A 24751-nucleotide genomic window follows, 5' to 3' on the forward strand; every position below is an offset into this window, starting at 1 on the left:
TATACATAGAAGTTCAACAAATATTTGGCATCTGGCAGCAAATATTGTAAAGGTGACCATACTACTAAAGTTGGCATGTATTCACAAACACTAGTGTACATGAAAGAAACTGTTGGATCTCCTCCATGCAGTCTGGTGAACAGGTGCATGTGTCGAAATACTTTAGATTTTCTCTGTGTGCACCTGGTCACATACAAAAACTGAAAAGTATCTTTAAGTCCATGGTATTTTTATCTAAGTTTGACTCCTGAACTACTGGTGCTCCACAGCCCAGTGACACAGACGCACAAAACACTTTTCACCTCAGTTCAATCACAGTCCTGCAACGTCTGAGCCTCTTAATTGGCAATAAAACGTGTCTGGTTACAAATTAATACAGATTTAATTGCAAATCTAGTCTGAAAACATTTTTAGAAAAAAGAACAGGACGTGTTATTTTATACCTACTCAAGGGATAATTATAAGTGAAAGACATAATGACCAGTGCAACAAAATAGTCTTTCCCCTCTGGTTAGTGGGCACTGTGCGAGGGATAAACAGCTGAGTGGGAGTTTTGATAACCACAGGTGACAGTGACAGCACATCCATCACAAAAGACGTGATTTCTCTACATGGTGTACATTTTTAGGTAATAGTACAGGTAATAACAATAAATGCTTCAGTTAAAAATAAAAGGTTAGTATGATTAGAGTGTGCAGTTGCAAACATGCCTAAGCCACAATAAGCCTATTAATGCCTCAGATTGTAAATGCTTCTCATTTCTACAGATTACTCAGAGTAGTGAAATTAGACGGGTGGTTATTTGTAACAGAGTGTACCGACTGCACTCTTGAATGATTTCTTTGTGTGACAAAATACTTTTTTTTTGACAAGGAGGCCAGTGCATGGTGGCTACCATACTACACTACAGCCTGCTTTAAACAATGCCCCTGCTAATAGCGCTCTTGAATTTCCAAGAGCCCTGGTTTGGTGCTAGAGTGCAAATTCAATTCAAACTGAGAAGGATAACTAACCCGAAACTCCTCCCAAAAATCAATAACTTACTCAAACGTTAAAAAGGTTAAGTAACAGTATCCTAACATTTTCTTTTAACTTCACAGAATGTTGTGGCAAATTTGCATATCAAAGCCCGACTGTATGACAAACCCAGTCTGTTGTTACAGTGGATTGTGCCTCATGCATGCAGGCTTCCCCTGCTTACCCTCTCTCAATCACTCCCTCCTGGGGATAAAAGATGAGCTGAGGACATACCCTAGAGATGCTCTTAAGTCTAGGCTATCAGCTTTAAAGGACACTGCTAGGACATCAGTGGTCAAGTCCTCAAGCTCGCAAGTCTCCCATCATGGTAATTTACAGACATTTTAGTACAAAACAAATGGTCTGATGATCTGGTTGCCCATTATTAAGGTTTGCAAAAGGCAGTGCAATACTTTGTATGAACATGAGTGTGGAGAAGTCACTAATCATGGAAGGATCTTGATTTCTCAGGAGGACAAATCCTTTTTTAAATCAGCCTATAATACCTCTGCTATGTCCTACTGAGCTTTTGGAAAAGGATCTGTGGCCATCTGAATTTCATGGATTTTTTTTTTTCCAATCAAGGTTCTGTGCTGTTCTTGAATATCAATCATCTTCAGAGGTCTTTTGAACTAAGTGTAATCAATTTCAACACATACAAATAGAAATTAGCAAGTGTCACAGAGCCTAAGAAGGCTGATCTTGTAGAAACAAACAGAAAACTTCCTTCTAAGACAACCATATGCGATCTCAAAGCCCCCAGGGCTTCCACTCAACTGAAAGACATTAGTAATGCTAAATAAACTGGCAGTTCGTGTAGTAAGGCAGAGACAGCACATACATCACGATCTTTTGTTAGTCTCTACACACAAACTACTGACATGCCTACTTCCGTAAGCATGTAGATGTTAAATGTCAAAGTGGCTGTGCAGTCCACAGTCTGTCCCCATGAAGAAGAGAAACATATCAAGTGTCAACCAGGACGCTTGAAAACCAAGGGACTGTAATTCCCTTGTTTGAGATTAGTAGAAGTGTGCATGTGCGTACATAACAGAAATAATGTGTTTCTTCCTAATTTAATAAATGAAAACCCTCCGACTCTTGTATTTCTGCTCCTGCAGAACCAGGTAGCCTGTCAAACGTACCACTCCCTACGTGAGATGACCGAGCCGTCTGTGTGAGAGACATAGTCACCCTCGGGCCCGCTATCGTAGTAGTCATCTGACAGGTAGGGGGAGCCGTTTCCCTGTGGTTTCGGTGAATGAAGGTATCTGGCCTGCCGTGGACTAGAATACTGTGTGTGTTCACGGTGGTGATTCTGCTGATGGTTGTGGTGACTGCTCTCTCTCATTGCCCTAGTGTAGCCATTAGAGGGATACTCCTCTCCGTTGTAGTTGTTATGGTGACGGCGGTCACGCTCATGTTTGAGCTGGCGGTCGCCCCACTCTTCTCGGTCGTGGTCCCGATGGTAGGAGCTGCTGCCAGCTTTTGTAGGGTGGAGCTCATGCTGTGTGGGGGCCTTCTGGAGGTCACTGGGGCCCAGGTACTGCTTGGTGTAGTAGTTCCCGTGGAAGGTCTGCTGCTTCCGTAGGTAACACACACCAACCAGACACAGCAGCAGCAGAAGGAACAAGGCCCCGCCCACAGCCCCACCCACTATGGAACCAAGATTACTCTCAGGTAGGGCTTCAAGTGTGGGGGAGCTGAGGAGGACATGGCCCTTATCATCCACTAAGGTGGAGGAGGCAGAGCCAGTTAGGACAGGAGCAGTAATGGTGGAAGGCATGGTGGGAGGATCTAATGGAGGGAAGGAGGGTGAGAGGGGAGTAGAGGGTGGACGGGAGAGATGAACAGACAGAGAAGCAGAGAATGTCAATGCCAACTACATCAGGATTTTACTAAGAAGGGATAGGTTGATGAAAACATCAACTACACTACTGATCAAAAGCTTTAGAACACCTCTGTTTTTCCAGTTGTTGATGAAATTTACATGGTGTAATGTCTCAGTGAAATTACAGCATAGAACAAATAAATAATAAAGATTTCAAAAACAGGAATAGTGGAATTTTAAATCCTATATTTAATCTAAATTTTTGACTCATTAGGCAGCTGAACACACTTGTGATGTTCTTTCTACAATAGAAATGAAATATCGTTTGGACAGTTTGACAGGACTGTTGCAGAAGTTCCCTCAAATGTGTTGCACTTTGCTTTCACCTTCTGTCCAGTTCATCCCAAACCGGTTCATTCCCACAGCATGGAAACGGTGCTAGTCTTCATCATGTGAAGCCAGAGCCTGGTTCTTTTCTTCTAATGTTTGGGGTCATTATTTTGCTGTAGGATGAACCTCTGACCAACCACTCTCTCTTTGTTTGTTATGCATCTTTTTACTGACAGCAATATATATAGTACTACTTCCTGCAGTGCAGTATTGACCTAGTAATGCATCAGAGGGTGCAGTAAGCCAGTCTGCTCCAACGCTGCCTTTGTACAGACAGAGGGTTTATAAGTAATCAACAAAAGTTGGGGAACCTGCAGGAACTGTTAGCATTAACTTTCAAGGCTTAAAAGGTGTAGCCAGCGATTCCAATCCAATACACTTTTTGTCGAATTCAGCAAATATCTCCTCATGGTCCGCTAGCTTTCTGTGTGTGCTGAAAAAAAAAATCCAGTTTTCCCACACAGCCCTGGCTCTGTAAATAGGAAACAAACAAAGTGGCTCAGAGTGAGCCTCACAACACTATACCAGCCAATCAGCAACAGGGGGCGTTCATACTCGTGCACAGGACAAGTGGAAAAAGCAGAGGCGAAGAGGGGAAAGGGGGCAGTGGGAGTGAGAGACTGTAAATCTGGCACATGCTAACATGCTGAACTAAACAACATAATCACATTGTCAGGAAGGAGAGATGGCCAAGAGACAGCCAAAAGGGGAGAAGGTCAGAAGAGCAAAAACTGAAAAAGAAGTGCTATGATCGGGCAAGGGCAAAGAGCCACATTAACATTGGTGAGGCTGTCCAACATTGGACAGACCTCTGAGAGCTGAAAGGCATGAAGACGGATGCAGAAGCTGTTCTGTTTTTGCTTTACAGGTGTATAAAATGTTAGTTTTGCTATGTTTCACAGAGGTAGTAGGTCAGTATTGTTTTGCCCCATCTGCTAATGTTTGTGAAAGCTAATCTCAACTGATTAGTTAGCAAGCAGGTCCCGGTGTCACACTTATGTGTCCGCTAACGCTGTATTCAACTTGGTTTCTAGTTTGCAGAGACATGGTGTCGCTGTCTGGAGCTGGCGTGCTGAGTATAGGAAACGCTGTTGCAGCAGCGACTGTAGTGACAGTTTGCTAACCAATAACCTAGCTGACGTGAATTACGTTACTTGCTGCCTTGTTGTTTGTTCTATATCACGGTATTTGTCCATATTTTGTCCACTCAAATAAAATTTTCTTGTATTGCTTTTGGCTTTGCACCAGGGTATCCAATCATGTGCACAGTCGAATACTTTAATCAACAAAGTCACTTGTAGCCTAGGCGATGTATGTCAATGTTACGACTGCTCGAGCTTGTCGTATCTGCAGGTCAGTAATAGCTGTGTGTATTTGCCGTTGGCTGGCTGGCCAACCAGTCTTACAGAGTGAATTATAGTGATGGCCAGGGATGTTTTTGACCATAGCCTGTAACACTTAATGACTGCAGCTTTGTAACAGGTGAGTAATTCATTTCTTGCTTTGTTAGCAGAGGAGACTTTGGCTGTGCAGCTAACTCCCTTAAAAACCCCGATGTCAGCAGCTGTGAAAGCAAATAATCCCAACTTAAGTCACAGAAATAATTGTTGGGGACTGAAACTCTGTTCTCTAAGAATTTCTTAACCTTGTCGTCAGGATCCTGGGGTCACAATATGCAGGTGGAGTCAGTGTCAGATGGAGTGTTTCACATGTATAGAACAAATAAAAAGGAAAATGGATTAAAATGTATCAGCACTTCTATATATAGTCTTTGGCCAAGCAGACAATTAGAAACCCCTGTGCACTGTAATACAAGCCAGCACAGCAATCATGATTAATATTACCTTTGCGCATGTCACTGCAGTTTTATTTATCGTCGACCCAAAGAGGTGTTGGTTCAACTACTTTTAAATTTAGTAATTTTTTAGGCTGAATACAAAATCCAACAGCCTCAAAAAGCAGATGCGGATTGAGTCAAAAGCATAAGTGAAAAGTGTAAGTCACTGTGTTATTATTACATGTAGAGAGCAAATTCGTGGCTTATTGAACCGAATTAATGACGGGACTTGGAGAAACATCAGGGATATCCCTAAATTTCCAGACTATGCTGGTGTTACCAGTTTGCATAGTAGTACATTACCAAATCATTTTTGTACAATGCATGCTTAAATTGCATGAGAACATGTATTGAAGACCCTGTTTTGCAAGTATAAAGATGAACTGCCAGAACACCAACCTTAAAATAAAGTGGATTAGGGGTGATGCCCACTAAACAGAAAAGCCAGAACCCATAATCAGAAGGAGCTAAAGTAATGGAAAGAATCTGAATCTAAAAGCTTTAATGGTACTGCTAAATTGCTCTGCCACTTTAACCTCAGTGCCAGGCCCGACGTGAGGAAAAGATTCACATCTGAGAGACAAGAAACATGAACCCAAAGGTTTGCAGTCTCTAAGTATATCAATCGTCCAACTTCATGCAGAGGCAGTGAACTGACATATGTGAGCACAACCACAGCAACACACACAACCAGGGGTACACCACCACGAGTAAGCTTATGCATGCCTGTACAGGTCCTCTCAAAGGAAAATGAAATATGGACGATAAATAATAAATAAGAGTTGAAAAGAACTGGTTAATGTTTTATGAATCTGGGACATCATCTCACAGTCAGGCTGCAGGGTTTTGCCTCTTACTGCATGACACATGCAGAAATAAAAGAAACACAGAAAGGAAGCGAGAGATGTAAAAGAAAAATCACATCATAATCAGAACATCATTCATGGAGAGAGCTTCCACAGACAAGACAGATTTTATGAAACCAGAAGAACATGCTCATCATACACAACAGAGAGACATGACACACTTAGATGCCAAAGCCAAAAAGACAGAGCAAGAGGCAGAGCAGTGTGGTCTGAAGAGGCCTTAAACATTTGCAGCTGTTTGGCCCAGGAACTTCCCTTTTGAACATCTGGAGACCTAATGTTAATCAAGGCTAATCAGCATGCAATTAAGACTAAACCTAATATTATCAGTGCCAACACACTGCACCATGGGCGGTTGCTTGATAGACTGTCAGTATGTACAGAATGGACGAGAGTGATACAGTGTCACATTTCAGCTTGAAGGACAATGTCACAGGCAATGATACACTGTATGACGTGCATGCACGCACAGTGCTTCCTAAGGGAACAGAAGGCAATAGGAGTCAGCTGTGTTCTGGTGTGTCTACTCCGCTCACCTTGTATGAGAATGCGCACATCCCGACTGCGGAGGTTGATGTCATTGGCAACCTCGCACCTGTAGACTCCAGAGTCATTCCGCTGGAGGGGACGCAGGAAGAGCAAAGTGCTGTTCATTATTTCCACCCCTTCTGGCATTTCACTGTCCAGTCTGTGACACACGAGAGACGCAAACATTTAGACACACAAAGACATGAAATGATAACTTCAAACCATGTAATGAAGGTTTGAAAGTAAAGCCAACATTACCCTTCAATTGTTAATCTTACGTTTAACGTTCAGTGGCCGGTAAAAAGGCAGAAGAGGAAAAAAAATGTTGTGTACACAGATACACAGACCTGATCCATCTGAAGTGATGAGCTGGTGGGTTTGCGTTGGCTTTGCACGTCATTTGAACGTTTTCCCGACCCACATACCAGTCTCCGTCATAGCCCACGACAGAGATATCAGGAGCAACTACAGAAAGGAAGAAATAAAAAAAAAAAACATAAATACTGAGAAATCACAACACTTGTTCATCACAAAATGTGTTCTCAGGAAGCTACTTATACTACAGATTGCATGGTACTGTTCCATGGCTAAATGTCTGTTATACTCTATGCTTTAATTGTCTATTAGGTGTTGTTGTGCCATACATTAAATGTACATAAAATCTGTGGCCACCTGTCACAAAACAGTAAGTCAGACCAAAGTTAAATACATCTGAGAAAGAAAAAAGATTTTCAAGGAGGTCATTTTCCCCCTTTCACCTGTCTATTTGTGGCTTGTACAAAGAGACCCATTTGCGGCCCACAAAGTATAGAAATGTACTCTAGCATCTATGGGGGTGTACTGACAGAAAATATTTACACTTTTGACAGTTGAGAGGTACACAAGACTGACACCGAAAAAGCCCACAAACTTTGAAAAAAGCAAAATCAAATAAAATACCAAGGCCAGCTTTTCTCAAACCATAACTAACACCTGTAAGGAGCTTGTGTGGCTAGTCCTTTTCATCTAGCTTCATTTCATCTCTGTCAATTCATCTGGTTCTAAAGTGAACTGTTGTTGACGTACTTCAAATAAATCAAACGTCAACACTGACACAGCCAAGGATTATCTTATTGTCTGCTGTTGGAAACCAAATGCGTTTCCTTTTAAAGACTTCTTCATGTTCTCTCTGCTAAATACAATGCACGCAAATGTTTAAAGAAAAAAGAAAGGGAGCAATGAAACAGCTGCAGTATTTGTCCTCTTCAAGTGACAGCTATGCTCGGAGTGTGGACTCTGCTGCACTCTCATCTACTAACTTTAGGCTTGAATGTTCATTCTGACCTGATTCGTCTATTAAATTTATCAACACTTTTTAAAATACTGACCTTTTTCATGAAGGTTTCATCCCCAAACATTTATTACTAGTGCTTGTATCACTCATGTGTGAAACATACCAGATGTAAGCCTTATGGCAGGACAGAATCAATATTAATCAACATGTTTACTATAAGACTCTCTCTCAGCTGTTCATATGTTACGCCACATAACCACTCATAAGGCACCCACACTGCACACTGAGCTGGTAGGGGATCCTGAAGTCACTCTGCAGAGCTGGGTGGCGGACCACACAGGTGAGGGTGTGGCCTTGGACGTGGCGTGTGGGCTGCCACAGGTAGCGCACTTGTGTACTGGTAGTGCCGTTCGCTTCGTCAAATAGCTGCACTTCTGACTGGCCAAAAAGGTTGGACTCCCAGGACACCTCAGCAGGAGGCCGAGCCCGCTCAGCAATACAGGTGGCCACCACGGTTTCATTGCCACCATCGATCAGGGCAGTTGAACCTGCAGACACGTAGACCTTCGGCTCCACTGTGATTCAGAAAGTGAGTAAACATAAGGAGGGAAAAACACATTAGAATTAAAGACCCCTCTAAGGTTATTTAAGAGTTAACTGCAGTCTCTGAAATGTTTGCATTACATTTTTGTTTTATCAATCCTTTCCGTTTTCTTCAATCCAATCCGTTTTCTTTTCCTGCATCTTCAATTCCATTTTCTTCACCTCATTCTTTCCACTACAACCAAGTCCAACACATCATTAGCAGCTCTAGCCCCCCCTGTGACCTGGTCTGTGAACAGACTGAACGAGCGCACACACACACCAGAACACACACATTGTGTTTGTGAGCCAGCAGTGACAACCTGTGATCCAAATGAACACAAAAGGGCAGTCCCTTCAGCAAAATTGAAAACACAAGATTGGACCCTGCTGTTGCTCCCAGATCGATCAAAAGCTCCTTCATAACAAGGTCTAATACTAGACACTGACTAAATCAGTGTTTTCTGATGCTGTAAAACTCACTTTTCTTCCTCCACTCTTCTCTGGAATGTTCTCACCATTTTATCCCACAGATTATTTCATTTCATTTTATATGTGATTTTGATGTGATATTGATTTGAACGTATCATCCAGCCCAAAAAAAACTGCCATTAATCGCAAGCACTGCCTGACCCAGATCTGCTTGGATCTATTTACAAAACCTATTTCCAAACCCCATATATATTTAATTTACAGACACAGAAGACAAACGGTAGATTAACATTTGATATACTGTATATTTTGATAAATTTTCAGTATTCAATTGCTTGACTTACTGATTGAGTAATTGTTCCAGCTTTGCCTGACATTACCTACGTGAGACATATATTCTTGAAAATAGCTGGACTTGTTGGAACAGAGGAGCAAATATACATACATACATACTTACCAAGGACACTGACAGTAGTGGAGGCCTGAGTGTTTCCCAGTGGAAATGTAGCGACCTTACAGGTATAGATCCCGACATCAGCAAAGCCCACGTTTTCCAGTACGATGGTGGCATCATGAGAGGAGGGTGAGCGAAAATACAAGCGGTGGCCAAACTCTGGAGGGATGGAGATGCCAAACAGTGGGTTGTAGACAGCCACTGTGACGGAGCCTGAAGGCAGACGGCGCTCCCAGGAACTCTGAGTGAGAGTAAGGTTTGTGCCCACCTCCACCCGACACTCCAGTGTCACATTCTTCCCCAGCACAGCACTCACCCTCTGAGGCACCACTACCTGACTGCCCCACACACCTGCCAAAGAGACATATAAAAACAAGACTGTAGCCACATGCAATCATGTCCATTTGCAAAACTTTTGGATAATGTAACACCATTAATTCAAGCATTTGAAAATTAATAGCACCTTGACTGCACCTTTGACTATTAAAACATCTTTAAAATGTAATATGCCTGCTTCTTGTGAAGCATAATAATCCATTTCATCCGATTAGTACAGTGAATGTTTATTTGTACTTCAATGAGAGAAATCCACTGCTGGCAAAAAAACAAAAAAACAAAACTTAACACTGAATTTTGATAACATTATTAACCGTCTTGAGACCTTAAAAATGGAGAGTCTAAATAACTGCAAGCCTTTTATTAAATATTGAGCAATGAAGGAATCCTTGAAAATGGAAAGGTTTTTGAAACCAAAACCTTGAAATGAGACATGTAAATAAATTCCAACTTGTATGGATATTAGAGCTGAAAGGTGATCAACGGAACATTAATAATGTAACAGTTTTGATAATCCATTAATCGTTACAGTTGTTTAATCAAGCAAAAATGGAACAAACATTTTCTGGTTCAAGCTAGGAATCTGTTATGTTCTCAGCTAATCACATGGTCTATAATGCATTCAATATTCAGATAACTGTCAGGTTACTGTTTTGATTTAGAAAAACAGCACATATTCACATTTGTGATGGTGGCATCACTAAAAATGATGAGCGACAAATCAGTTGTCAAAGTTTTGCCAATTATTTTCTTTCGATTGAATGACTGATTAATTGACTAATTGTTGCAGGTCTAGTTCAAGCAGGATCTGCTGCTTTTCTGTGTTTTATGATTTTGAATTGAAAGACTTTGGGTACTGGATTGGTCGTATTGAAGATTAATTGACTGATAAATTAATGTGCAAATGTCACTCTGGGCTCGTAGAACTTGTGACAGAATTTATTTATTTTTTGTATTTCATAGGCTTACCAATTATTTGATTAATCTAAAACTAATCAACAGACTAATTCATTAATGAAAAACATTGTTAGTTGCAGCCCTTACTGATATGGCAGACAATTAACTTGAAAACAAGTACACTGCTTTACTCTACTCAATGAAACAGATTAAAATTTCTATTTAAAAATGTCACATGGGATTATAAGAGTGGACAAGTCAACTTGGCACGGAATGAAAAATCGAGAATACCATGACAGCATCAGTGTGTAAAGCGTACTTCAGTAGTTACCTCTGACGTCAGTCGTCAAAAAAGCATTTCAAAATCAGTACAAGTTCAGTGTCATCTGACATCTGTGGGTATCAGACGAGACTCAGAGCTTGATACCACCACAGCAGGCGTTGGGCTTTTTGAACAAATACTACACAGCTGACTGTGTGACTGACTCCATTGATGAATTTGTTTTGCCTGTAAAGCTTTCCTCCTCCTGACCTGAATTCAGGAATCAAAAGCAGGCTGTCTGTATGTCCTTTGTCCAAATATAACTAACCCATGCACTCTGTCACCTGCACTTGTCAGAAATGTGGCACGTCTTGAAAGCGGGAGCTCAGCATCGTGTTGAGGAAAGTCAAAGGGATATGAAGAGAACAGACTGCAACCGTCAGAAGGAAAAAAAAAAGAAAAAGAAAAGAAAAAAAAGGAGGGGAAGAGATATGCTAACATGACGATGACATCATCTCTGAGAGAGGAAAAAGAAGGAGGCTGAGTGGGGAGAGGAGAGAGCAAAGTCACGTACGAAACACAAGTGAGAGGAAATGTATCACCAGGATTCCAGTTAAACAACAAAACATAGAGCAAATACATTACTGATTTAGGAAAGAAAATATAATGCTGCTAGACTGCCAAAGCCTTCAAGCAGATCACTAATTGCAACAAGCTGCCAGCAGGAAGACATCATCATAAATCAAAACCTGCTGTGCTGCTTGGCAACTGACTCCAAATATTCTATTGTTGTTTTGCCAAAAACAGCTCTGTCTCCGGCCAGTCACCCTCTGAAAGGCCATGTCCTCAAATATTATTACTGCAGAAGGAAATTTCCCTACCCCTAAAATATGAAGAACAAATGTCTGTTTTTTTCCATCTTTGTTATTTATTTCTTTATTTAACTGTGCTGCCATCTGAGCAAATTTTTAATTTATGAGAACAAAATACTTATTTGACAGCTCTTCTAGTTTTCACCAGCTTCCACCAATGTTAGGTTCAAAGGTTAATTACAGGGTTAGTTATAGAGTTTCCGGTTCATGAGAAAGAAATCCAGATTTGTGTGACAGCTAAAACAATTACAGTGCGACTCATTTGCCAATAAATATTACAGATCAGATTATATTTGAAATGTTTATTAATCTCTTTGTTAAATTGGATGATTGACACAGGAAATGATTTAACACTTTTTAGATGTTGGCCCAGACAAGGCTGTAAATAAATATCTACAACACAAGCCAAATGTTTAATTGTGGATGGATATTAGATCTTCATAGCATATTTTTTTGGCAGAGGAGGCACCATGAGTCATCGTGTTGCTCATACAGAGAAAGGGAAGCAGTTCTCAGTGCAACAGCGGGGACATGTTCAGCTGTGGAGGCTATGGATACACTAATCCTGAATTTATGTTATTTGAGTTTGTCTGTAGGCAAATGGTAATCGTACTCTTGCATTACTTTAATACATTTCTTCAAGTATATTTACAAGTTATTGCCTGCACTAACAAACAACAAAGTTTTCACTTAGATATCACTGGGATCTACCTTAAATTAATAATCAAAAGTGCGACTGCATGTGGATTCTTTAATGCAACCAGAGATGTTTTGATGGATCTTATGAATAAATTGCACAGTAACAGAGGGTAAGGTGAAGAAAGTTTTTGTCACTACACAGTCAAAGAGTTTTAGTTATGTAGAATATAACTACTTCACATAATAGACCACAACAGCGGCCCCTCCACAAACAGATGGCACAATATAAGGAGCTAACCAACCATTTTTAGTTTTGAGAATAAATCGCTATAAATCCTACACCAACACAATGGATGGTTTGAATGAGCCACCAGTTGAAGATCCATCCCAAAAGTTACAGGGACTTTCTTTCCTGATCACGTCCTTATCCCAAATTTAGCGCTACGCACAGCTCACAACTTCCTCCAAGGAGGAGTGAAGCTGTTCTGCATATAAAGGGATAGCCCCAAGCTAGTGTTTGCTATTGGTTCAGCTGCTGAAGTTAATTAGCATGTGAGCTCCCAAACTGTATCCTCACCATCAGGTGATCAAGTCAGGAGGAGCAGAGCTGAGAACACATTTAAATAACTGGTATTTAATTGCGCAGACTGTGCATGTCATCACAAATGCCCCTCAGCAAGGAACTTAACGGTCACTCCTTAAAAAAATAGTTTGGAAAAAATTTAATAAATAAACCACACGAGTGCAAGCACAGGCACAGTAATATACTCAAACTCTCTGAATGGAAACACAATGCATACTATTAAGCAGTTTGTATAAAATGTGTCAAAAGCCACACCGTAATCCAGATGGTAAATATTGTACAATACAATGTGAGAAAGCCTTTTCCTCAATGTCAGGTACAACAATAAGGCTAGATGGCAAGAATTACAGCACTGTTAAAAGGAAAGAAAGCAGCATTTTCCCCTGTACTGCATATGTAAGGGAAGAGGTATAGTGACTGTATTAAATTTTTACTGGTGACATGACGGCAACCTTACATAAGCGTGCCCTCGTTTCTCCAACTCTGAATAAAAAAGTGATGAGAATAAGGGCAAAGTCTATCTGATCTTATATGCAGTCTATCTTGACATAGGAATAAAAATGTTATCCCTCTCTCTTCGTCTTGTGCTTTCAGAGACAAAGAAAAGAAACAACTTTAAGTTTTTGCTATCCTTACATCCTCAAAGGCGGCGACTATTGTAGACACTTTCAGTTTTGCTTGCAAATGCAACACAACATCTCTCATTCACTAACACACACATACATGCACACAGTAGAAAACAGATTATAGATATACTGGCATCAAGGACAAATTGCTCCCCGGGGAAACTCTGCTGCTCGTTCTCACTTTAGTCAATATTACCTTCACATGCACCACTTACGTGGCAGCAAGTGTATTAATATGTGTGTCTTGCCAGAGGGCAGCGTGTCTTGTTAAAAGTGGAAATCAGAACATAAATGGAGATGGTGCTAGCGTGGAAATGGTAGAGCCAACTGTGCAGAGTCGGACAGGGAAGGATCGAATGGACATTTGACAGCATGATCTTATCTGACCTTCAAATCAACTTTCTGCACTGAAGTTATTCACACACTCATTCTTAACCTGGCTTCCTGGTTCTGATGAGCTGTCCATCAGCTCAGCGCCCGTTCATTTGATTAATGAATTTTTTTATTATTACTCTTTCAATGAAATTGCAGTTTAGTTGTGAAAAGGACACTGAACTAACTTGTCATTGTGTGTATTATACAGCAGGTACAAACTTCAAGGTACACTGAGGAGTTTTGCACCACTTCTGATGATGTGGAATGGGGGTCTGTTTCATCTATGATCTGCTTAAACCTGCACAAAGACATACAACCACGGGTTTGATGCAATATGAATTTCTAGCTCACTGAGGACAGCAGTAATTTATGATATTTTGTAGAGTCATGCAATCACAAAAAGCAACCTGCAACAGGTAGCCCGTAAAGGAGAAAAAAGTCCACTAACGGATGTAAAAACAACAAAGGTCTTTAAAACTTTGAAAACAATAAAACAACTGAAATATCCTAATAAAACTGACTGAGCAAGTGTTTTATGGGAAGGAATTCAATGTGTTTGTTAACTGATTAAGAAGCATAACTATTCCTGGTAATATCATTAAATTTAATGACTGTTTAAAAAAAGATAACAGTAGTACAAACTTAGGTATGTAAAGCTAACAAGTTAAGTTATATCCACTTCAGAAGCTGGAGATATGGCATGTCTCTGTATATCCATATGTCTCTGTATACTTGGTCAGTTTGTTTGGGTATTTTTTGCCCCTTCCTGCTCATAAATATGATGAATGTCGCTTTAATGAAACATATGGTGTGTTTGGGAGAAAAACATTACATCTTAAGAAAACAATGTTTGTTCCCCTTTAAGGCCTAGACATTATTAGCTGTAAGGACGTGTGCATCTACTCAGCATTCAACCAAAGCACAAGGTCAAACCCTTCATTGAAATGTGCAGCAGACTTAAACCGAAGCTAGTCAAATAGGCACCTGTCTCTGCTCCTTAACATGAACTCTCTGAAGGAGCTTCACAGTCTGTTTAGGGATCTGTTTGGGATCCAGGTGATAACATGAAATAATAACACAACATGCAGTCCATTCAAAATGTGGTAAAGGATCTCTGGGTCATCATTTTGCTTGTGCTTCAAGTCTTAAACAAAATAGTTCCCTCTGTGAGCTCCATCCTAGTAAGGTAGCCTGGTTTACTGCTGTGGAAAAGCTTAAGGGCAAGGGAGTCCCTCTACAGTATAAAACAGTGGTATAAGTATTGTGGCATGTGCAATATACCCAGTTCTTTTTCAGTGTGCAATGGATAAAGCTACTCATGTGAACAGATTTGCACACCTGCTCAATAAGAAGTTATGATGCTCATTACTGCCATGCCACTTATTACACATATGTCAGTTGTATGGCTGACATACAGCCACTATTAAGTTAGAAACGTTTCTATGAGATGAACTTGTTTCTTTACAAAGTCTCTCTTAGTTATGAGAAAAAGAGGCGTCATATTGCAATGGTGATACAATCCAACACAACAGCCCTGCTACAAATACTGTCTTTGTAAAATTCTGTTAAAGTTGAGTTGTGAGAATGTATTTGACTTGTATCCACAGTGATTTCTGGATGCAGTTTGTGATGATGACATTGAACTGTATTACACAGAAAGATGTTCAGTCAGCACCTTCAGATATGGTAAGAAAAGAAGTGTGGGGGAGAAACATATCTGGCCTGATTCACTCAGCGATCGTTCTGCTTGGATGCAAAGGCGGGACACGAGACTACTGATTATTCTTGGGTACAAAAAAAGTTTAAATTTAGTGTGATTTTCATAAGGGAAATGTATTTGAGCCAGGTTTTGTGAGTCCCATTTAATAAGACAAATCTCAAAAATTCACATCTGACTTTTGTCCTTTGTTGTAAAGGAGGTTTGTATAGAAGAGCTGCCTGCAGGCTACACATCCTATCACATATTGCAACACTCATCCATGCATTTTCACTGGTTTCTTTTCTCCACATAATGTGATATCTTGACAGCGAGTTGGAGCTAAACTGCAGCATCCCTGCTTGTTGGAATTTTTAGGTTTTAATAAAGCAGGACTACAGCACTGAGCACAAAGTTAGCCTGTTTCATGGTGGAGTTAGTAAACTGCCCACCCCTTGATTAAACCATAATGAGCTCTGCAGGCACATGGTGGCTGACCCTCATCCCGACCTGGGAGGTTTCAGCACAGTCGTCTCTGATGACACAAATGCAAGTTCCTCAACATTTTGACACAGCGAAAGCATCGTCTTACTTCAACAGAAAAAAAATGTTTGTGGAGCTAATATGGCTAATATACCCAAGTGTAGGTTGGATATATATAACTGAATATCACTGCTTGTGCTCCTCGGCGGTTTCTATGGATTGTTTCTATGGCAGCCTCGGGTCGCACTATCACCCGCGATGGTGGCGCTGGCTAGCTACCCTCCCCTGAAGCCTTGAAGTGAACTTGTACCCAAGTTTGCTTTAGTCTTCAAATGACACCAGCTAAACTTGCTAAACTTGCAACTTCAAACAATCCCCAGTTTAAACACACGGTATTCGCCAGTTTTCACTGAGATTTCGGTGCGAGGAGCGAGACGATCGGCTCCCTCTCAAAACTTCTGTGTGGCGTTAGTGGAAGAAATAAAACTACCATAAAAAAAATCGGGACTCACCTGTAATACTGCACAAAAGGTGAAACAACGCGACCGTGCCCCGCTGTCCGAGGTAACTCCGGTGAGAAGGCGGTAACATTTTGAAAAGCTGTGCAGCCTCCTGCTACAGGACCCAGGCGTAGGCTGCATGCCAATTTAACGGTATGTGCTGAACAGAGGAACCTCCTCAGCAACAACTCCTAACTGCACGCGGACTGTACCATCTACATGGAACTGAGCGGGGGGGCCGGGAGCTCACCTGACAATGGGAGCGAACGGTCATTTGTCGAGGTTCCACAGCAGCAACACCCCCCCCGGAGGAAGGATCCATTAGTATACACATTACGTCACCTCTGTTGATAACCCCACATATATGGATTCATCTAATCACTTTTATTCTTCGCTGTCTTTGACGGAAAACCGGAGGACGCATTTATCTAAATACTTTACTGCTGCCACAAAGAATAGGGGTCCGGTGCATTTTGTTTTCTTTTTATGTCCTATGTCAAGTCTGTTCAAGAATGTTCTGAAATTATTGAACAGATTTTTATAAAATTTTCTGGAAAGTTAGATCAGTTAATAAAGGAGAACTGATTTATTTGGGTGAAAATGAGACCATCATGTGAGCATTTTCTTATAATTCCTGAACTTTGAAAGGAAAAAATAATTTCTGTCTTGGTCCAACTATGGTGGTCCAATCCATATGCAATCATTTAGGGGAAAAAATGTATATTGTATTTTGTACAACTTGGATCCAATATTCTTAAAATTTGGTTCATAACACATTTGACTGACTCTGTAAAAAGAAGAAGCGTGTCTTATTTGATAGAAATTGCCATAATTCTTGCATCATGCAACTGCAATCGTATTAATAAAATATGCCCTCATCAACACGGGCAGTCCATTTTTACAAGTGGCATGTCATAGTAGGAAAAGCACAGGTGTAACCACTGCTTCCCATTTAGTTTTCATTTCCGTGGCCCTGGTATATTGCATGATGGTTTACTGGTATGGCCTCCTGGGACACTTAATTTGAACTGAGCCTTTGTTAATGTTATTACTCCCACCACGGTTTTTCCCCCTAAGACAAGTCAAAATGTCTGCAGTAAAACATTTAAAGCCCCATGAGGATACTAAAATGTCTGTGGCATTCATGAGTTTATAGTGATTGTGTTTCAAATCTACAGGGGTCTCACAAAACTAGGGTCTGTGAACTTCCAAGAAGTACAATTTATTATCATTTTTCTCACTGGACTTACACTTGAATTGATGAGATTTAAGATTTAAGTTTTGATGTGAAACTTTAGTGTTGTGAATTGTATTTTTCATAATTTTCTCTTGGTGGGTATTTAGGGCTGTGTGGCTCTGTCATATGCAGACATATGAGGTGGGTGGGATGGGGTGGGGGGTGAGAGGTGCAGGGCAGCACCCCCTCCTGATAACAGAAAGCTAACCAGGTCAGTTCTTTAATTTGAGTCCTCGTGCTGTCCTCTGGAGAACCACAAGGGATACAATTACTCTCCCACCATCCCATTCATGTGCAGCTCGACCGTTCAGACATTTGTGCTTGTGAATGTGCACGTGAGGATAACAGCATGTTTTTTTTTTTAAATCTGTCTCGAAGTGGGTAAAATGAGTGCATCAAATCCCATTGTTCTTAAGTTCAGTTAGAAAATTTTGCCTCGAGTGCAATGCATCAACTTGAAAGCTACATGTTGCAAAGAATTTGGGATGAGGGAGAGAGAACAGACTTAAAGACAGTATGATTCAATTTCAACTCCTTCTAAAATCACAGCCATATAAAAATTTGTACATTATAGTTTCCCCCTGACTTTTCCACAACCCCTTCTCATGGAGCAGTAGACTTTTCCATCATTCCATTTGTTTTTTTTGTTTTTTTGCTCCTTGTTTCATATTTCATTTTTTTCATCATCAGTTTATTTTTGTAATTTAATTTCCATTTCGTCCTATTCTCTTACAAATACATTTCTAGAACTTGCCAAATCAAGAGACACAGCCAAATGTTTTGCAGCCACTAGGGTTTTAAACTAATGACATTAGATGAACAAAATAACAACACATGTGAAATCCAATACAACATCCCTGCAATTAAACGAGACATTCGTGGACCTTGATACTTACTTTTTGGGAAAATCAGTGAGCCTTTCAACTGTTTCTCTGGCTATGGTGCATTGTACTGGGATACATTATATTGTGAGGTGTTCATGTCCATCCCCTTCATGTGGGCAAACTGCTGACTTAGCTCAATTCCTCTCGGACAAAGTCTGGACACAAAGTACTTCTTTCACAAAGGTAGTAGTTATTTCAGGCTGTTCTCCTGGTTTGCATTATCTTGTTTATGTGCTCTTGTTGGTTTATACCTTTCCACTGTGTAAAGCTATAACAGTGGAGTGCTGTTTTTCTCACTTGCAATCAGCCCAAAAGGACAATATATGCATGGCTTAAAAATATTATAAGAAAGAGGGTTTTTTTCTCTTCAAACCACATCCCTGTGCCTTCCCTTGTTCATGTATTTGGCTCAGAAATAATTTTCTGTCCTGGATTCACTCCCTGTGAACACAGTAGCCTATGGAAACACAACAACACAGTGGAAAGAGTGACACACAACCAGTGTGACCAAAACTAAAACTGATGCTCTGTTCATGAAACTAGTCATTATTAAACCAAAACCACAGAATCCATTTTCTTGTTTGAGGATGAGAAGGATTTTGCGATCATGATAACAACCTTTGCTTCTGCTCCCGCTCTCATACTAAAGCTGCTCTCTGTCACCAGGTACTTTCTCTCACTGGAATGTTTTTCAACCCTTCAAGTGCTCTTTCAGGAAGGCCAGAGAGGTATTGAGAGGGCTTCAGGATTGTGGCGGAGTAAAGATCGGTTAAATTAGTCCACCTCCTGCTCAGACGCTTCTTTTATTCTGCGGGTCAGCACCTCCCTCCCTGTTTACCCACATAAATTGGCCTCCCTCTGCTCTCTGTCTCCATCTTTTCTCCTACACAAGTGTCCATCTGGACTGTGAGAAATAGGAGGCGACAGGAATTTCTTCAGTTATATATCATCAGTTCCTGTCAACATCCTCATTTTTCATAACCTCAAAGAAGTTTCTTCATGTGGGATACACTTATATACTACAGACTAATGTGAAGTGGCTGCAGCTGGAGCCACAGTGTGTCCTGTTGAACTATTTACAAAGCAAAGCTGACATCTGCTGGCTAAAATCATGAACTTTACCTGATGTATTTTGCACATTTTAAAATGTGTCTCATCATCTTACAACATCACTCTCATGTCGGTGTCACCTTTGGATACAACTTAATGATTTTAAGCATCAGTATGAAACAGGTTACACATTACAGGCTATCTATACAACACAATGACAAGAGACAACAACTTTAAAAAAACAGTGACATTTTCCATTTGATTTCATGTCAACTGTTGAACTACCTTGATATTTATTTCTTTAAAATATGCATTTAAACTGATAAATATAAAAATCATTGAACAATTCATTTGAAAAAAAATCATAGCAGAAATGGTAGAAATATTTATAATCATAACACGCACAGTCCACAGTCCTACATCCACAGTCATGCTGTGACTGACCTTGGATGCATTATATTTGTACAAAGCATAAGACTCAGCAAAGAGCTGAAATTACAGCTTAAAACTGGGATGACAATGTTCCTCATGAACCGAGGCAACAAGATGCAGATAAAGATTTCTGAACTTTTTATTACAAACTGTTTGATGTGAGATGCTTGAATGATTTTCCCTCTAATGACACGATGATAAAAGACGTTCTGTAAAACACATTTTTGTTTTGTTATATTTCTTACTAAGATAGAGAATTCTGTATTTGTTGTATAGATATTGTGTGTAAAACAAAACCAGGCAATTGTGTGTATGAAAAAAAAAAACATATTGTGGCTCAAAACAATCAACCCTTTGGTAAATCATACACTTTTGAAACCATCTTCATCTACAGGTATTGATGACTGTCTTTTTTTTTCGACAACATAAATCTCACCAAAAATGAGTATTAAGGGTGAAACTGACTTGTATGCGATATACAATGGATTTTTTTTATACAAAATGAAAAGAAGTGACTGAAAAGCTGCTGCAATTCTTTGTAACCAGAAAATCTCCACATAGATAAATACAAGACAGTAATTCTCAGAATTTACAGCTCTAATAGGTATATATTGTAGTATGTAGTAGTATTGTAGTAGACTAAATGCTGAGTTATACTTAAAATTGGCATATCAGTGAATAGTATCTGTAATCATCTGAAGGAAAAATTCTGACAGAAAAAAGAAATTAAATCATTGTAAATTCTGACTTCAAACTTGCCTAATGCAAATATAAACTGGTATTTCTACTCAACATGACTGTGCATGATAAATAACAAGGATAACATAATGTATTTGAAACTAAGTGTTAGTAAATGACCTAACAGAGGATTTGAAGCCAAAGGTGAAATAGTATTTAAAGACAGGTCTGAAGGTGTGATCTCTGAGGCCATATATGAGTGGGCTCAAGCACCTAGGGAAAATGATGAGACCTAAAAAGAGGATATACTGAATATGAATGGCTATAGCCGGATCAGAGTTCCACAGGCCACTGGAGTTTATCATGTTAAACAGAGTAGAAGTGAGACACAGGCACAACTGAAGCAGATGTAACAGCACTGTCCTGTGGGCCCTGGTGGCATTACAGACATTAGAAGAGGCTGACTTCACAGTAACCATGATAGCAATGTATGTAAAAATGATAATCATACTCACCAATACAAAATACAGAATGGTGAAGGCCCTGTTCAAAGTTGAATAAATCTGTAGCTGGAAGACAGTGTTTCTGATGCAGAACCTTGGCACAATGAAGCTTGTGTTCTCAAGACTGACAAACAGGAAGAGCTGGGTGAACGAGTCTAACGAGGCCGCTGTCCACATAACAGCAATGGCCATGCCTGTCGCCCTGGTGGTGGCAATATCGGCATGCCTCAGCGGGAAACAAATGGCAACATACCTCTCCAAAGACATCACAGCGAGGTTGAGGGGTGACATTTTAACAACGATGGCTGCAAGCAACGTGAAAATAATGCAAACATAACTGATCATTCTGACCATGGTCACAGCAAAGATGTACAGCAGCATAGTGACTAGAAGCTGCAGAGAGTCCGTGAATAGCAAATGACCAAAGAGGATATAGCGAGAGGACTCCAGTAAGAGAGGCTTTCTCAACAAAGCAAACAGCATGACTCCATTTACATATAGGAAGAGAAGACATGGCAGTATAGACAGCAGAGCTTTGACAGGTGTCTGATGCGGTACCACCTGGGTTACTTCTGTCGTTTCATTCATGGTCACGGCTTCATGCAGTATCTGCAAAGGCATGGCATACACAAACACATCAGGCTGATCCTTAAATCAACATTATGAACAGTCCTGAATTGAGCAGCCTGTTCAGGATTATTCTGTCAAACAATATCTTAAATAAGCATGATGATTTTTCAGCACTTAAAAATACTATAGAAAAAAAGTAACATACAACAATTAGACAGTATCACAATAAATAAAAATACTTCAGAACTACATAGAATCCATGAAGTTAAATAGATTTATTGTATGTCGGAGATACATTACTTACATGACCCTGGTTTGGTGTGAGTTCATCTGACAAATCTGATGAGTTGAATCAGGCTCCAGTGGATTGTGTCCTTTTTATTAGAAACCTGTGCTATGACATCATCACCTGTGTCAGTTTAACAACCAGTGAGAGCTCTGGGTTGGATATGATCTCTCTGAAGGAGTAAGAGTTTGAGAAGTTCAGTGTTAAAGCAGAAACTTTTTACTTTCTACCATATTCGGCATAAAGATGCACCACATCGTTGTTGTTTCACATTCAACTTCAATGCACAGTTTACAAAAATTTAAAAAACTTCAAATGACCTTTTGTGACGAGGGAACTCTAGCACTATTTAAAATATATGTAAACAGCCTCTAGTGTAGGCTTTTTTCAGTAGTGGACATTTGTGAAAAGTGAGCACATCAGAAAACACAAATATTTTAATCATATTTGTCACAGTTGCAACATCATACTTTATTACTGTACATTGGTTGTGGTGAAAATGTAAATTTAAGAAAATGGCCACTTTTTTTTTTTACAGTGACAAAATAAGTCAAGGCATGAGCACTTAACTCAGCTGTAAATAGAAACATGGTTTTACACCAAAAACCATTGATTTAAACATTTAATATTGAATTTAATGTAACCCTTACATATTAAAGGGATCATTCAATTTGATGTTCTCTGTAAAGAGTGTATGATATAAAGATGTCTGAGAGGAGAATCAAACATCACTTAATATTTTCTACTCAGTAAACTTTTTTTTTCCAGTTTAGATTTAAAATAGTTCTGTTTACTGGCCCTGTTTGCTGCCGAAGGCTTGTTCCTTTTTCATCATACCAATGATTAACTTTAATCCTAGTGAGAGGTTTCAACAACCCACTGATGTGATAGTCTTCACTTTGTAAGTGGATTCTTTTGAAAGCTTTTTGAAAGCTCCCTTGTTCTGCCTCCTCCACCAAGGTCTTTGAGAGCCTTCCTCAGCTTGAAGCCTGTGATCCAAAGAGACTTAAGGAATCACTGGGTGGATATTCCTGTGTAGCCTCTGCAACCAGCCTCAACTGGACAGGTGAATGCTCTCTACACTGCTTGTGAGCACACAGCTGACAGCTTTGTATACTGTTCCTTCTAAGGCCTCGATTGTCTCCTCTGCGGAACAGTCAGTTCAACCATAATGACTGTTCTAGTGGAGGTGGACCAGAGCATGACATCTTGCTGCAGGGAGTATGCAGTGATCTCTTGAGGGAACTTCAATTGGCGGGCGAGGTCAGCTCTCATGTTCCACTCACTTTCAGGTGACGCCCTTGTGCTTCTGCTCTGAGCCTCAGCCCCTGGATCAGCCGCTGTGATCTTACTGGGTTGGCCCTGTTTGCTTCCAGCCTGCGAGTGAAGATCTTGGTAACTTTATGCAGGTGCCATCCGTACCGGCCCTGTGCCGTGGGTCCAGGAGACGTAGAGTGGGCGAGTCTCCTCTGAGCTGTACAAGGGGTGCAGGTTCTGGTACCTGTGAAAAGTATTGTACATAACTGCTCACGTAAAGGTCCTGTTGATCACAGCCTCACAGGCTGTCCAGCTCCCTTGCTGTTGGTGGCCCACAGGTCTGATTTTTATCACTCTCCTCTTCCGAGTTCACAACTTCAGAGATCACAAGGTCTTTCCTTTTCTTCTTTGTGGCTTTGGACCACATCCTAGGTGCTGTTACCCATCCAAAACCAGCCCTTCCTGGCTGCAACAATCCAACAATCTCCTGGTGTTGCCTGGCCTGGTCTATTGTCTACATTACATTCTTCTTGCATCTTGTGCAAACTTGGAGATTTCCGAAGCAGCAGATGATGTAGCCATGTGCTCATTTGAAAGGTCGGTCATGTAAATCCTTCCAAGCCTTTACACAGGTTGGTTGCCAAAAGCAGGATTTTCTCACAGTCAACTGAGGAGGAGATACTGGCTAGCAACACTAACCCTCACCAAAGTTACTGACATTCATCCTCTGAGGACCGCGAATGTGTTAGACGTCATGCAGTCCATGTTGTGGAGGTACAGTATTTCACTAACGTGTTTTGGCAGTGATGGACGCTGTTGTTGTAAAATGGCAGTTGTATCTGAGACTGGCTGGCATGCCTGCTCTGTATTTCAGCACCACATCACCATGGACAGCTCCTACATGTTCATGATTGGCAGTGAGTGACAGGTAAAATATGGCAGATGTATTTTTATTTCTTGCAAGAAAAATAATAATAAAAATAACTGAATGTAAGTAAATGCTACAGCATTTGTATCAAACCTTTTATGACAAATTCACAGTCATTTACAAAGATATGGTTACTCTACAGAATTAGTCTGTGACAAGGTGTTTCTGCTTTTGCTTAATCTCATATATTTTTCAAGTTTCGTTGAAAACGTGTGTAAAGTACAGAATATTATTTGTGATGTCCAGAATGATGCAACCAAGAAAAACTTATGGTCCTGTAGGAACTGTACACATCAGCATTGTTTACAGACTCAAATGATTACAACAGCAGTGTTGGCTCTTTGGAGGACAGTCATTAAGGCTGATTAATAATTCAGATGTTTACTCTGCACATCACTGCAACATTATTTCTGAGTGTTGATCCATGGAGAGACAATTAAAACCGTC

At 40.3% G+C, this 24751-nt stretch overlaps 2 protein-coding genes across 2 annotated transcripts; both read right to left on the minus strand.

The window, feature by feature from the left end:
* Positions 1–1533: 1533 nt before the first annotated feature.
* Positions 1534–16617, minus strand: nectin3b (nectin cell adhesion molecule 3b). The gene is made up of 6 exons (XM_041052478.1): positions 16492–16617; positions 9214–9561; positions 8018–8317; positions 6817–6934; positions 6478–6629; positions 1534–2814 (listed from the first exon to the last, which is right to left on the minus strand). Exons 1-6 carry the CDS (start codon positions 16568–16570, stop codon positions 2153–2155), a joined length of 1659 nt encoding a protein of 552 aa, XP_040908412.1. The 5' UTR covers positions 16571–16617; the 3' UTR covers positions 1534–2152.
* Positions 16618–20430: 3813 nt separating this feature from the next.
* On the minus strand, positions 20431–23803 carry LOC121190999 (olfactory receptor 1500-like). The gene is made up of 6 exons (XM_041052043.1): positions 23679–23803; positions 23542–23620; positions 23315–23496; positions 23000–23108; positions 21276–21872; positions 20431–21052 (listed from the first exon to the last, which is right to left on the minus strand). The coding sequence occupies exons 1-6, from the start codon at positions 23801–23803 to the stop codon at positions 21026–21028; spliced, it is 1119 nt and encodes a 372-aa protein (XP_040907977.1). The 3' UTR covers positions 20431–21025.
* Positions 23804–24751: the final 948 nt, after the last annotated feature.

This window comes from Toxotes jaculatrix, chromosome 12 (assembly GCF_017976425.1).
Source record: "Toxotes jaculatrix isolate fToxJac2 chromosome 12, fToxJac2.pri, whole genome shotgun sequence".
NCBI classification, from domain to species: domain Eukaryota; kingdom Metazoa; phylum Chordata; class Actinopteri; family Toxotidae; genus Toxotes; species Toxotes jaculatrix.

Excerpts from the sequence above, each read along its gene's own strand:
- nectin3b (XM_041052478.1), bottom strand. The coding sequence starts at position 16,570 with ATGTTACCGCCTTCTCACCGGAGTTACCTCGGACAGCGGGGCACGGTC. Across the intron at positions 9,562-16,491 it reads CCTTTTGTGCAGTATTACAG|GTGTGTGGGGCAGTCAGGTA; the intron begins GTGAGTCCCGAT and ends TCTCTTTGGCAG. Across the intron at positions 2,815-6,477 it reads TGTGCGCATTCTCATACAAG|ATCCTCCCACCATGCCTTCC; the intron begins GTGAGCGGAGTA and ends TCCCTCCATTAG.
- LOC121190999 (XM_041052043.1), bottom strand. The coding sequence starts at position 23,803 with ATGTGGTCCAAAGCCACAAAGAAGAAAAGGAAAGACCTTGTGATCTCT. Across the intron at positions 23,109-23,314 it reads CAGCAAGATGTCATGCTCTG|GCTTCAAGCTGAGGAAGGCT; the intron begins GTCCACCTCCAC and ends TTTGGATCACAG. Across the intron at positions 21,873-22,999 it reads AAGTGAAGACTATCACATCA|ATACTGCATGAAGCCGTGAC; the intron begins GTGGGTTGTTGA and ends ATGCCTTTGCAG.